Consider the following 15,281-nt stretch of genomic DNA (forward strand, 5'->3'; position numbering starts at 1 on the left):
CCCAGGGCCTGAAGCTGGAGAAGAGCCCAAGGAGGAGCCCAGGAGCTCAGTTCAGGACCCACTAGCTTTGAAGCACCTAAAGACTACAGGAAGATACTGGTGGACCCTAGATGAGACTTCTGGGCAGAAGGTACAATCTGTTTGCCATACTATATAAGTGTGTGTGTGTGTGTGTGTGTGTGAGAGAGAGAGAGAGAGAGAGAGAGAGAGAGAGAGAGAGAGAGAGAGAGAGAGAGAGAGAGAGAGAGAGAGAGACTGAGACACACACACATATATAGAGAGAGAGATTATGTATAATCTCTATATAATAATCTCTCTCATATGTATATAATATCTCCAACGAGAGAGAGAGGGAGAGAGAGAGAGAGACTGAGACACACACACATATATATATAGAGAGATTATGTATAATCTCTATATAATAATCTCTCTCATATGTATATAATATCTCCAACAGAACAAACAAAGGTTAAGCGGCTGGGGTATAACTTGGTAATAAAGTAAGCATTTAACTTATCCTGGCAGATGGGGGAAAGAGAGAAAAGAGAGAATTGTCTTCTCTCATAGAGAAGAAATACAAAAGGGCAGAGGAGGTCACCTCACGAGATGTCAGAGCAGAATGAAAGGAATGTCCACAACGGAACCCGAGGTACCAAGCAAGACCCTATCAAGAGGAGGGCTTTTTCCAGCTCTCTGAAGGCGAGCAGAGTAGTGGAAAGCAGCTCCCTTCCCAGCAGAGCCTGGTGCTGAGGGATCTCCTCCAGGTTCAAAGAGAACTTCCCTCAAGATCAGTTGCTTCACTGATGGGCCATCGGGAGTCTTCTGGTGTCCCCACTCACAGGATCCATCTTTGACTGACTGAGCTTAAACTGCTTTTGCTGCTCTGCTCTTCCTAAGCAGATGAAAATACATTCTGGGCCCAATGGTGGTGGTGCACGTCTTTAATCCCAACACTCAGGAGGCAGAGGCAGGCGGATCTCTGTGAGTCTACAGCCTGCTCTACAGAAAAAGTTCCAGGACAGCTAGGGCCACTAGAAACCCTGCCTCAAACACCGCCTAAAAAATAAATAAATAAGGCCGGGCGTTGGTGGCGCACGCCTTTAATCCCAGCACTTGGGAGGCAGAGCCAGGTGGATCTCTGTGAGTTCGAGGCCAGCCTGGGCTACCAAGTGAGCTCCAGGAAAGGCGCAAAGCTGCACAGAGAAACCCTGTCTCGAAAAACCAAAAAAAAAAAAAAATAAATAAATAAATAAATAAATAAATAAATAAATAAAATAAAAAATAAATTCTGAAATTCAAAAAGGACTGGGGTATAGCTCTGTGGTAGAGTACTGGCCTATAGTATGCAGAAGCCTGGTTTCTATCCTCAGCATGGCACAAATTAACACTAACAGAGCATTTCACAGACACTGTACCTAACCAGGCAGTGTTTGTGATTTCTATAATCATTTTTAAAGCTGAAATAACAACCTTATTCATTCCTTAGCAATTCTTAAACTTTTCCAAGCCTATCACATACTACTGTGCTATTCCAAGAGATGTGTACTTAGGGAGCCAGCCCAGCTTCCTGGAGTGCATTTACTTGAGGAGAGCTAGAGCACTCTGGTTCGCTCACCATTTACCCCAGGAGAGCTGGAGCACTCTGGTTTGCCCATCATTTACTCCAGGAGAGCTGGAGCACTCTGGTTTGCCCATCATTTACTCCAGGAGAGCTGGAGCACTCTGGTTTGCCCATCATTTACTCCAGGAGAGCTGGAGCACTCTGGTTCGCTCACCATTTACCCCAGGAGAGCTGGAGCACTCTGGTTTGCCCATCATTTACCCCAGGAGAGCTGGAGCACTCTGGTTTGCCCATCATTTACTCCAGGAGAGCTGGAGCACTCTGGTTTGCCCATCATTTACTCCAGGAGAGCTGGAGCACTCTGGTTTGCCCATCATTTACTCCAGGAGAGCTGGAGCACTCTGGTTCGGTCACCATTTACTCCAGGAGAGCTGGAGCACTCTGGTTCGGTCATCATTTACTCCAGGAGAGCTGGAGCACTCTGGTTCGGTCATCATTTACTCCAGGAGAGATGGAGCACTCTGGTTCGGTCACCATTTACTCCAGGAGAGCTGGAGCACTCTGGTTTGCCCATCATTTACTCCAGGAAAGCTGGAGCACTCTGGTTTGCCCATCATTTACCCCAGGAGAGCTGGAGCACTCTGGTTTGCCCATCATTTACCCCAGGAGAGCTGGAGCACTCTGGTTTGCCCATCATTTACTCCAGGAGAGCTGGAGCACTCTGGTTTGCCCATCATTTACTCCAGGAGAGCTGGAGCACTCTGGTTTGCCCATCATTTACTCCAGGAGAGCTGGAGCACTCTGGTTTGCTCACACTCAGCATGAATCTCCCAAAGCAATCTCTCTTTCTCAGCAAAGTAGTAGATTGCTGCTGATATCTGAGAACACCCAGGAGGGATGGGAAGGCGAGAAGGAAGAACATCTTCAAATAGTGCTTTCTTGGCTTGCAACCAAACACAATTACAGAGCATCCACAGAAGATGAAGTCAAGATAACACAAACAAAATCTTGACCAAGGCCAATTACACTGATAGCTCCTCAACTGGAGTGAGAGGTAGCAGGCAAGCCGCTCCAGAGGCCTCATGCCCAGAATCAGCAATGGTCCTGGCCAGGCCCCACCTCAGGCAGTCTTGGTGGTGAAGCACTGACTTCTGACGATCTAGATGTTCTCTAGTGATAGATACACAGCATGCTTTCTCAAATCATGCTTTCTCAAAAAAAAAAAAAAAACAGAGTGTTTTATAGTCAAGTTTATTTCTCTAGTCTCAAGTTGTTACAGTAGTAGCCACTCTAGAATATCTTGATAAAAATGCATGGTTTTGTGACTTCATGTCTGTCTGTCATTAAAAGTTAATATTGTGGTATCCTTCTTAAAATTATAAAAAAACTATTAAAAGGTGTAAAACGATACTAATGACTTTATAATTAAGATTAAATATGAATGGTATTAAAACAGAAGGGAGACCTGGTGCTGGGCTGAACCCCAGAGCATACTCACATGATTACTAAACAAATAAGTGAGAGGGGGCAAATCTCCACAGAAAATTCTAAGCAACCTGTGTTGATGTAGCTTCATCCTATGTAATCAATTTGCCTCCTAAGAATATGGTGTTAAAAGAGGTGGTGTGATGAGCTCAGGCAGGGAGACCTGACGAGACAGAACGGTGACCTGGTGACCCAGGTCAGAATCAAAAGACAGCTGGGTTGTGGCGCACACCTTTAACCCTGGAACTCACAGGAGGATCTCTGGGAGTTCGAGGCCAGCCTGGTCTAAAGAGTAAGTTCCAGGTCAGCCAGGGCTACACAGAGAAACCCTGTCTCGAAAAAGAAAAGAAAAGAAAAAAGAAAGGGTTCAGAATCAAGGGAGAAAGTGATCCAAGCATATACCCTTCCCTGACTTGATAGGATGGCAGGGCAGCCTGTCTTTGTGGCCTTCCTCCCCCGGAACCCGGCCCATTCAACCTCGAGAAAAATGATCAAATAAGCTGAAATTCAAGGGCATCATACAAAAACACCTGACCTCCTCAAAAGGCCATCAAAACTTAGGAAACTGACAAACTGAGAACCAACTGTACTCAAGGAAATATGGCAACTAAAACTTCACATGGGATCCTGGGACCTAAAGCTGAGGGACCCATGATCATATTCAAAAGCAGAGGGGCCCCTAACAGGTGAGGGACTTTGGGAATTTGCCTATAAAAAAAAGCATATAGGATTAAACTCAGGGTATAAATATCCATGTGCTCTCACTGACATAAGTGGCTGAATAACAGAAGAGGAAATGCCCACAGAGAAGAACTGCAGACAATCTGCAGAGATGAAGCTGAACTCCACTGATGACTCAGGCCTGAAAAGGAGATTAGGAAAACACTAATGATAGCCAAAGAAAAAGAACAGGACTGGGTTCATAGTAAGACTCCAGGGTTGGCATCACAGCAATAAATGTACCAGAGTATTAGAAGATGTTCACATGACAACAGAGTGTCCTGGGAGAGAGTTATGCGAGACCTGTCTTTGGACCTCCGTAATTTCCTTGTAAATCTTTATTCTAAAGCAAGTCTCGATGAAATTGGGCTTCGCCTTTGTTTTTATAAGACATGGTCCTATCTAGATCTGGAGAGCCTCACTCAAACTGACAATGTGGCCAAGGATGACCTTGAACTCCTAATCCTTCTGCCTCGACATCCCAAGTACTAGGGCCAAAGGCAAATCTACCATGCCCAGTTCAAACGTTTATTTTTAAAGTCACAGGATACTGAACTGGTGTGAGGAAGTTTTGAAAATCAACTGAATAATGACAATTCTGTAGTAGATAAGTCAATGAATAGTTCAGACATGGGTCAGTGACTAATTTACCCATCACATAGCATTGCACTGAGCTAATTCTTAGAACTCCAAATCTGCATTTCTAGAAACAGACACAAAGACGGTCTCTAACAGGAGCCTTCCGTCTGTGTCATGATATGATCTTCACACATCAGGAACAATCGCAATCCCAAAGAGCCGAACAGACAAAATAAACAAAAGGACACAACCGAGTGAGAAATCAGGTTAGAGGCAAAGCGGCTGGGAGCAGAATGCTGGACTAACTGGCACCAGCACGATGAAGCCCACAGTCCAGGCTGACCCAACTGTGAGCCTCGGCTGCTGAGGCTGACCCGAAGGGAAGGCGTTTCTTGGGGAACAGGGAAGTCCCAGAGCTGGGATGTTTGTCCAACCGGGAACATGCTAAAACAGCAGGGAAGAGAACCTGATTCAGCGTCCTCCTCACTGGCCCGCACGCCACACACAGTACAAGGCCATGCATGGCTTGTCTGGTGTGTTACGTTCACCGCCGGGCACAGAGTCTGACCTCAATAGATGTCTCTCAACAAGAGGGGCGGCATAAATACACCACGGGAAAAGTAAGGGAGTACTGCAACAGTTTTCTGTACCATTTTAAAACAAAATCAGATTAATGACTAGAGAGCGTAGACTCCACCGAGGTCAGAGAGAAAGCGGTATGTTTTAGGTAATATTAAACACACACACAGAGATGTGGAGAGCAGACGCAGCCAGTGAGGGCCGGGATGCCTGGCAGGCGGTGATCTGCCCCCACTTTCCTTACCTCTGTTCTTGAGAAGGCTCCTCCAAGTCCTCTTCAGAATCACCCTGTAGGAAAAGAACATCCATTAACAACTCCCTCAAACAGACACAATCAGCAGCGGTGGGCTGACGGGCTGCGTGGATACCTACAGTGACTGGCACAGCGGTCAACAGAGACTTATACCGCGTTACCCTGGGGCTGTTGAGAGGGGTCGGTGGCTCCAAGTGCTTCCTGATCTTCCAGAGGGCCCAAGTTTGGGTCCCAACAGGAACATCAGGCAACCAACAAGCACCTCTAACTCCACCTCCTAGGGAGCAAATGCCCTCTTCTGGCCTCTAGGGGCGCCACACATACCTGTATATACTCAATGACAGACACACAGACACAAATGATGTTACAATGGCAATATAAGGCCATAAACTGCCAAGTGGTCTCTTAGACATTCATGCTAAGAAAATAACCTACTAGTTTAAAAAACACAGCCTAAACATAATTTCAAAACAAGTTAGGTATCATTTCAAGAGCTTTTTTTTTTTTTAACATTTTAAGTTTAATCACATAAGACACTAATTAAAAATCCCTAAGTATAGAAAACATACTATTTAGCTGGGCATGGTGGCCAAGTCCCAGCACTAGAGAGGCAGAAGCAGGTGGAGCTAGAGACCAGCATGGTCTACATAATGAGGTTAAAGGCCAGCCAGACTGTATAGTGAGATCCTGTCTCCAAAAATAATAATAATAATAATAATAATAATAATAATAATAATAATAATTTAAAAGCAGAAAAGACATTGTATAGCTCAGAATTCTATTAATGTGATATACTTTGACATCAATAAAAAGGCCACTAATTTTGTAAACTAAGTAAACACCACCCTCACACGCTCTTCCATGTACGTCAGGAGGAAAAGGCAACAGACACAGGAACAGAGCCAAGCCCAGCTACGCACCCGCAGTGCCCATGTTACCACTGTGGTGTTCCACTTCCCTAAAGCTGGGGACACCCTGACTCACCGGCTCCTCCCCCCGCCTCCCCGTGCAGCAGACCGCCACCCCCTCCTCCCACCTCTTGCCCTCTTAGCCCAGGGTCCTTTGCACACTACAACTTCAGCATGATGCTGGGTTTGGAGAGACGGCTCAGTGGTTAAGAGCCAGTACTGTTCTTCCAGAGGGTTTAGTTCCCACACCAGGCAGCTTAACCACCTGTCACTTCCGGCCTCCCTGAGCACCAGGCACCCACATATACACATAAATAAAAATAAACTTTTTAGAACAAAAAACCTTCAGCATCTTAGCCCAAACTAAAACTCCAAGGCCAAAACTGCTATCTTCCCTCCCTCTTCCGCTCCATCTCTCACTCAATCCCACCGCAGACTTTCCACCAATGCCCATCATTCTCCAAGGCCAAGTCTCAAGCCTCCAAGGCAAGCTTTGCTCTGCACACCGCCAAGCCTGGCAAGCAGTCACGGCCGTGACTCTGCAGACATGGCACACTGCTTACAACTTGGTCTTCTTTCCAAAGGCCAGGACGTGCACTACCTCGTGCTCCACTCCCAGGTGAACACACCCCCACCCCCCCACCCCTCCACCCCCCGTCAGCAGTACCTGTACAGAAGCTGGATGTGTTGAAAACCAGCCTCTCCCGCCCCCCTCCGCTTCTGCTGAGAGTACCCTCCCTCCACCGCCAACAGAAAATTCAGATCTGCCCACTCTCCTCTGTCCTGTCCACCGGCCCACCACCAATACCCGCAAAGGCCTGTCCTACCTTTTTGCTATGCTGACAGACCTGCCTCCATTCCATCCTGCAAGCATCACTGCCATAGCAACCTTCCTCCACATCACTCCCTACTGGCCACTGTATGCCCAGCTTCCAGCGTCCCTGCTCAGGATGACCAAAAGGCTGAGGCAAGAAGGTGGAGAGTTTCCAGGCCAGCCTGGACTAACAGTAAGACCCTGTCTGAAACACCAGAAAGTGCTCCAAAAGCTCCCAGTGTTCATGAGACGTACTCCAAGCTCTTTCAGGAAGGGTCTGCCCAGCACAGCCCTGACACACCCATCCCCTCCTTCCAGACCAGCAGGCTCTGGTTATAATTTAAAATGTCAGAGTAGAAACTGGACTACATTGTCCACCATTTAATACTACTCAGGGTTGGGCCCCTTCTGGCCTTAGGCCTTAAGTGACCCCTCTGGGAGACACTGGCCTCTTCTCTCCGTTCTTAAGTTCTTCAGTACTTGAAGGCTGTCCCAGGCATTACCAGCTTTATCTACTCAACAAAAGCAAGCTCTCAAAGAAGAAGCTCAAATCCTCTTTAGTCCCAGCCACTCCAGTGCCCCAGGGCCCTTGCACTGGCTATTTCAATCCCATGCTGCTTTCAAGGGCTGGCTCAAGTATCTTTTCAAAGTGGCCCACATGGATGGCTTAAACTAGAACAAACATTCCCATCACTGCCTCTTCCTGTCTGCATACAACACGTGTGCCCTTCCTGCAGACTGCAGCGCTTCCACTTCTGGGTCTCTATCATCCACGTGGCTCTACTGAAATGGCAGAGTCTGCACGGGCAGGTGTTCCGGTTTACTCTACCACCATCTGCACCTGAAACAGCGCATGGCCAGCAGGCTGAGTACAGCCCAGCTGTCTCAGAGTCTAACAGCTCTCGGGATTTCCGAAAAATTCTAAGCAACTTTCTCGAGATGAAAACAGAACTCGAAGTTATTTCCCTCCAACACAAGCACTTTTACCACCACCACAGGGCTGCTCAGACGGTACTAAAATGCAACACAGTCAGAAAAAAGCTTGGGCTCTCCAGCTAAACACTTCCTAGGTCCAAATCTTCCTCTGATATTTTTGTTTTGTTTTGTTTTTTCGAGACAGGGTTTCTCTGTGTAGCCTTGGCTGTCCTGGAATTTGCTCTGTAGGCTGACCTGCAACTCAGAGAGCCACCTGTCTCTGCCTCCTGGGATTAAAGGCGTGTGCCACCAATACCCAGCACCTTTTCTTTCTTTTGGTCTTCTGTTACTTTCTTATTGCAGTGAGTGACTTATTAGCTGTGCTGTCCCTCACGTCTGCAGCTGTAAAATGAAGCAATAACACTTCGTCCTCTATAGAGGACCGCACCGTGCTTAAATGACATGACAGTTCTCAACCCATGTTAGCTACTATTTTTCCAATGTTGACAGAAGGAGATCAAGCCAAAAATAAACCTCTATGACAAAAAGACTTCCAAACACTAGTTAATGATTGACTGACCAGAGTTGTGTGCTATTACATAATACTGTACCTGAGATTAAAACAAACAAACAAATGTTCACTGTACTGTCTCTGGTTTTACTTTCTACCAATTTCTATTATCCACACCCTCAGACTTGGGGGGGCGGGGTGTCAACAAGACATGGTATTTTTAAAGACCAGATTTTCTTCTTTATCCCTAAGTCAGGGAGGTTCAACTGTGCTGTGTCAATGCCTGGTGTTTGCTCAATGACTACACAGGCATCAGAGCCCCAAGCTGGGCTGGCCCACCCATCCCACCAAGGCCCCACGCTCGGTCCAGCATCTCCATTTCCACTCTCTGGTGTTCATGAATGATTCCATGAAGACTGGGACGCCTGAGTAAGTCAACACCAAATGTGGTTCTCACAATAACAGGACCATGGACAGGTAGGCATTTCATCTATAATCTACAGGACTGAGTGACCTGAACCATCAATAAGTAAGTGGGGCCAGACAGGACAGCTGCCTCTCCTCCAAAGGCATCAGGGGTGACTTCTGAATGCCCACGACATAGGGAATACTGTGGCCACAAGCAGAGCTCTCAAACCTCAGCAGCCCAGACTCATGGTATGGGAACCCAGTTGAGACAACATGGCACACACAAGCAAAGAAAAGCAAAACAGGACGAGAAATGCAGACAGCAGGGGACGATGGTGACAGCACGAAATACAAGCCTCACAAAAGGACCCAGCCGTCAGGTGCCTCCGTGCCGGGGGTCAACATCCATGGTTCGCACCACAGACAACACACTGGGCTCCGCAGGCCCAGCGCCAGTCTAGACAGTCCCCAGGAGTGGCAGGAGAAAGAGACGAGGTGAGACTGCTGGACCCCAAAGGCCAGAGCGGACCCAGGGAGCATGGCCCTCCACACATGTGGACCACTAAGGCACGCGGCTCGTTATCTGACACAAATGCTGCTGCCACGAGACAGCCAATGAGAAACCGGGCGGTTTCTGTGCCGTCACTACTTTGGAGTCAGGTGCTGGATAATCAGAGGTCGGAGGTGGGGGTGGGGAGGGATGTGCAACTCTAACAATAAAGCCAAGTGGGCTTTTCTTTCCTCTCATCATGACTGATAATTTTTTTTGTGTGCCACTATACCAAATAATCTCCTAACAGAAGACTACACAGCAAAAACATATAAATAGGGAGAGCAGATGTAATTCATTGCTACCACTTGCCTAGCATGCACATGGCTCTGGGTCCCATCCTCTCAGGCCACGCACACAGCCCCTGAATAACAGCATCACCTTAGGCACAGAGCCCATCATACTGAGTTATCTGCCCCGGTACAGCCCCTACAGCGAGGGAAAGTGTTTACGTTTTTCAGTAATGGAGCTTATGAGCTGGCTAAGAAACCACCAAGACAACGAGCAACCTGGATCCACTAAGTTCAAAGAAGGTCATCCTCAGGAACGCCTCTGAAATTAATATGAAAAACACCCCACTCTGTGGGTGAGAGAGCTGGTAACAAAGATACCGTATGCTGGGCCCGGATACAGCCCAGTGACTAGAACACGTGTTTAGCACATGCAAGGTCCTGGGTTCAATCTCTAGCAACAAGAACAAAGTGAATTAACAAGTTAAGTAGTGGGAGGATTCATACCTAGACACTTAAGAGACAAGAGGGTCTGGCAGCTTGTAACCATTAATGAATGATGAGTAACAACTTCATCACTTAGAGTCCCATAAGAAAAAGTTAAGAGAAAAAAAAAAACACTTCTGTATAAATAATCAATATTGAGCAAATCTATTGTTCCTTGAGCACATCCTGATGGTCACCTCTCTGACAACTTTTAGGTTCCAAAGCCACTTTTCAGTCTTCCTGAATGGAAGGCATAAAATTTACCTAACACTTATAAAGATTCTCCAGACTCCTATGACATACACAAGGCAATCTTCTGAAAATAATTCTAAATTCCTTGAAAAGAATTTCTTCCAAATGACCTTCTTCAGAACACTCTGTATCTCAGACACACACACATCCCTCATCCCTGCCCAGGCATATCCACACTGGTACAGTATCTCACGGGCACACACATGGAGATGATATATGCAGAAAATTATTGTGCACACTAGTTTCACTTTCACCACAGCATTGATTAAAATACCTTAGCTATCAATGTCTCTGTGGTGAGTATTCCGGAATGGCACCTTCTCAGCCTTAACCATTTTTAGAACAAACTACACTAAGCACATGAAGTAAAATCAAGCCAGAAACTGGGCATTTCATAAAATTACTTTTGAGCCTATAAATGAAGTAATGTTATCATAGGCCTTGACATTTCCAATTCTGGGCACAAAGAATATATCTTTCACGAAGGCAGAAGCAAATAATGTCTATAATTTATTCTCTTTCTCCGTTAGCTTCCACCCCTACCCAGTTAAGACATGGAGACTCCAATTGAGCCAAAATACAAAGGCGCATCAGTGCATCTTAACCTGGGAAACTCTGCTTCCCAGGAATACTTGGAGACATGCTCATTTGGTAAAACTGGTGGTTGGAGCCAGGTCCAATGGAAGACATCAGTTACTGTGTAGCTCCAGCTAACTCAGGGATGAAACAGGAGGATGGCTTGAGTGGAGGAACCTGAGGCAACATGGCAAGACCTTATTTTTAAATAAATAAACAAACAGAATAAAAACACCCACAGTAGTAGTGACCCAGTGGCAGTCAAAGTGTCACGGACATCCAAGGGGTAGAGACCAGGAACGATATTCAGCATACTGCAGTAAACAGGGCAGGCCCCCATCATGAAGAATTCTCTGGCCCAAAGGTCACCCATGCCATTGTTAAGCATCTGACACTCACAAATAGGACTATTTAAAATAAACACATCAAGTGCTAAGTGTGGGTCTCAGCTAAGGTCATGAATGATTTTGACTTTGGGTTTTGGTGGTGGTTGTGGTAGTGGTGGTGGTGGTGGTGCCCCCTTATCAAAACAGATGTATTATTTAGAATCAAGGGTAAAAAATCCATTTGGTAATACACTTTTAGGAGAAAGACTACTTGCTGGTGGTGCTCCTCAAAAGGTGGGGCTCCTGCAGCCTGCTGGCCTTTCAGAAAAAGGAAATTATTTTCTAAAGAAAAAAAAAAAAAAAAAACATCACCTCTCTGCCTGTCAGCTGTTATTCATTAGCCCTGGTCAAATGAATATTCCAAGTATCTCAAAGCCAGTGCTGCCAATGCTTCACATAAGAGAGGGATAGATACCTGGAGACTTAAAGAAGTTATAGCGATGTGGATGCTGCCACCAACATGGAAAGTAACGAACACTTTGAAATTACCACATGCAAGTTAATATTCTCTTAGCATTCAACAAACACCCCCCCCCCAATGCATTTTGGGTCTCTCCTGCACTGCTGGTGAAAACATCAAAATTTTGTTTAAACGGGTACCTTTTGGAAGTCAATGTGAATTTCTTGCATAATTGAAACATTCTATTCAAGACAAAAGCTTTGCAACATCCGTTGCAGCCTGAAGCCCTCTATGCTACAGATTCCCCAATAAAACGACAGCAATTATTTTTCCACATGTAATCATTCTATCATCGTTGGGGGGGGTGGGGGTGAAAAAACCTGAAATTCAGGTTCTTAAGTGGGTGTATCCTAACAGGAATTAAAGGCACTTGGAGAAAATCCAAGATTATACTCCTTTATAAAGTCACTTCTTCATCCCAAAGCTACTTAGGCTAATGGCAACTACCACTCACTAACATTTATGAAATCAATATTCCCATTGTGTTCAGCCCTCCAGCCACTTGCCATCCACACCACACCCGCTTACTTAGAGACAGCAGTACAGACCCAGAACCAAGTCCTCCGCCCACCCTGGACCACTAGCAGGCCAAGGAATCCGCCCCGAGCCAGGCGCGAGGCAGTGCGACACACAACCCTGCTGAGGTGGCCTGGGCACCCACCTTCTGAACTTGGGGCGGGCCTGACTCACACCCTGTCACATGGCGCGGGAGGAGGCCGGAGGGCCACCGTTGCCAGGTGTTCAGGCTCGGCACGACCGTTTATTTGCCTTGCAAAGTGACCCGAACGCTCCTGTGCCACTGGGGGAAGGCCGGGCTGCCTCCAGGCCTCTCCTCCCTCGCACGCCTACCCCCGCCCTGTCACCTGGTCCTCCTCACCTGAGTGGGCAGCAGGAGTTCCCCTTCTTCTGCCTGCCACAGCTCCACCACGTTCGGCAAGGGCTCAATCGCTGCACGGACACCAAAAGACACACCGCGTTTGTAATGCACGGAAAAGAAACGCTTCCTGTTTCCTCACCCGTCCCCCCGTGCCACCCGCCTGCCCCAAACAAGTCTCCTTCTCCTCCCGCAGCGGAGGCCACCCGAGGGGTGAGCCGAGGATGCAAATACAATGCCCCGCCGGCGCCCCCCTGGATCCAGGAGGTGAGAGCATGCGGGCTTGGTCCAGACCAGGGGGCGAGGCCGCCTCACCAGGCACGGTGATCCCCGGGGCACCGGGCTGGGGAAACAAAGCTGCAGGAAGCCGGGCGCGGCGAGGCACCCGCGCGCCACACAAAGCGGGGGATGCGCCCGGGGCGCAGGGGCCCGCGCACAAAGGCTCCGGGGCGCGCGCGGCTAGCGGTCCCTTAAGCCCCGCGTTGCCCGCCCCTGACCCGGGGCCTAGGGCCTCCGAGGGGACGCTGCGGTCGCAGGGCTGCAGCAGCCCGTCTTCCCCAGCCGCCCGGGTCCCCTTCCTCCGCGATCCCTCACAGATTTCAACAGTTCCCCAAAAGAAAGAGGGGGGGCGGGGCGGCGAGGACAGCGAGCCCCGACGACGGGCTGACCTTGTCCCTGAGCCCCTCCCGGACGGCAGCAGGACAGCAGGACCTGGAAGACGCCCAGCAGAAGGTTCACGGCAGCGGCCGTGCGGCGGTAGGCGCTGGACGGCGGGCGCCGGAGCCCCGCCATGCTGGTGCTCGCCGCGCTCGCAGCGATCTCGTTCTCTCGCTTGCTGGCGCCGCGGCCGCCTAGCCGCGCCCCGGGCCCGCCCCCGCGCCCTGGCCCCGCCCCGCCTCCGGCCCCGCCCCCCGCGGCTGGGCCCGCCCCCGCAGCTGTTGGACTGCTGCTCGGCGCCCGCGCTCCGCTTGCTCCGGAGCGTGTGTGCTCGGCAGATAGGAGGGGGTGGAGGGGGTGGAAGGGGTGGAGGGGGCGGGGAGGGGGGGGGATGGAACGCGGCGGGGAGCGGAGGGACGAGGACAATGCGAACGCTTGTGGCGCGCAGCACGTGCCCGAGGGCCCCCAGCAGCTCGACTCTGGGGGCTGGGGCTCGCGGCCCACGGGGGAGAGGGTGTCCTCGTGAACTCTCAGGGGGTGCTCTTTGTTGGTGACACCCGCGTCGCGGCGGGGACAGGAACCCCGGGGGAGGAGGGACGGGGCGGCGGCTGGGGGGCGGGGGGGGGGGGGGTGTCCTGGGAATGAATCGTAGCCCGGCGCGAGGCCTTGAACAGGATATTAAGTGGAAATAATGCTGTGGTTGTCAGGAAACGCCGAGTGCAGCCGCATAGCTACTGCCAGTTGTGCAGCGAGGATATCCGGTGGCTGCGAGGTCTGTAATTTAGAATAAAAAGCTCTCCCAACACCCAAGAGGCTGACCTCAGCGCCGCGTGGCGGTAATGCGCGCGGCACCCACGGTGGAGACCGTCCAAGTGGTGACAGGTGGGAGAGCTTCGTCGTCGCTTAGACCTTCAGAGACCCTGCAAATGTGCCCACCTTCGGAATCAAACTGCAAAAGTGAGCCAGTCAACTCAATTGCAGTTGAAGTGTGTGGTCGCCTGCCCATTTCCAACGTTCATAAGCAGTGTAAGTCATATTTGGGAATATATTCTCTGCCTCAGCTTTTCAGGTTGCTTTGCTGTGTGCTGCAAACATAGCTTGTATGAAATTCAGCGTGGGAGCTATGCAGTTTAAAGAAGGGACGGGATGGTGCACACCTGTCTGCTTACATTGATCTAATCTTTAATTGCTTCTGGTGCCTTCCAGTCTAGACTACGTGGTCACATAGCAGCAGGTCAGATGCTGGAGAAGGACAAACTGAACGACGGACACTCTCTTCCCAACACGAGACTGGGAACCTAATCTCGCTGTCTGGATGTAACTCTAAATGTGGTTAAGCCATCTGATTTCTTTGCCAGGCTTAACATTTGACAAAAGCAGACGTCCACATGAAAAAGTCACTTTGCTTTGCCTAACTTGAACAACTCCAACCATTTCTTTTTTCCTAGATTGCCTAGCAGGGACCTCCTATCGCATCCCATTGTGACCTTTTCCCAATTCATTTCACTTCTCTGGGTTTATATTTGCCCCTTGGACACTGAAATTCCCTCGCTGTGTTAAAGGGCCTCAGAAAAACAAAGGAATATGCGCAGGGCTGAGGGTGTAGCCTGGCTAGCACGTGGGCTCTGGGCTCAATTCAGAGCACTACAAGCCCAACACTTGCATAGTTCACATTAGGTGTTTTCAGTTGGTTTCTAATGAAAAGTTCCTTCGCAGGCCTATTTCTTTACTGCATGTTAATTTTAAATCTCCTATACTAAGAAAGCAAGCAAACATTGACAGCAGGTTTAGTTTGAGCCACAATGTAAAACTCCACCATCTCTTAAATTAGTTTATCTTTTTACTATTAAAGTCCCACGCTAAAAGTACCACACTATCCAGGAGAATTACTTAAGACTGAGGAATATTGCTGTAGGCCACATGAGTGTGCTCTCCTTTACTCTCCTACCGAAGGTTTCCCAGAATAGCCTGGTTCTTTCAGGCTGAGGTCTTTACAAAGTGGGAATTGCTAGTTGACCGTTGTTCACCTAGCCTGAAGCATGTATCTGCAGTCCCAGGAGGCTGGAGAAGGATCCAG

At 48.9% G+C, this 15,281-nt stretch overlaps 1 protein-coding gene and 1 long non-coding RNA gene across 10 annotated transcripts in view; one reads left to right on the forward strand and one right to left on the reverse strand.

The window, feature by feature from the left end:
* Nucleotides 1-13,423, reverse strand: part of Tmem131l (transmembrane 131 like) — a 147,123-nt gene extending 133,700 nt beyond the window's left edge. For 7 of the 9 annotated variants that reach the window (XR_013052137.1, XM_076574314.1, XM_076574313.1 and 4 more), the window contains exons 1-3: nt 13,216-13,423; nt 12,551-12,621; nt 5,169-5,212 (exon numbers count right to left, since the gene is read on the reverse strand). Coding sequence is in view for 6 of the 9 variants with exons in the window: in XM_076574314.1 (XP_076430429.1) it covers nt 5,169-5,212; nt 12,551-12,621; nt 13,216-13,339 (239 nt within the window). In the remaining 3 variants the exon portion in view is untranslated. Of the gene's footprint in view, nt 1-5,168; nt 5,213-10,020; nt 10,237-12,550; nt 12,622-13,215 lie in introns of those variants that run through there. The other 2 variants (XM_076574316.1, XM_042279205.2) reach the window with 2 other exon arrangements.
* Nucleotides 13,424-13,955: 532 nt separating this feature from the next.
* LOC121830190 (uncharacterized) lies at nt 13,956-14,628 on the forward strand. The gene is made up of 2 exons (XR_006073193.2): nt 13,956-14,230; nt 14,411-14,628. It is a non-coding gene; the product is annotated as an uncharacterized LOC121830190 (long non-coding RNA).
* Nucleotides 14,629-15,281: the final 653 nt, after the last annotated feature.

This window comes from Peromyscus maniculatus, chromosome 6 (genome assembly GCF_049852395.1).
Source record: "Peromyscus maniculatus bairdii isolate BWxNUB_F1_BW_parent chromosome 6, HU_Pman_BW_mat_3.1, whole genome shotgun sequence".
Lineage (NCBI taxonomy): Eukaryota > Metazoa > Chordata > Mammalia > Rodentia > Cricetidae > Peromyscus > Peromyscus maniculatus.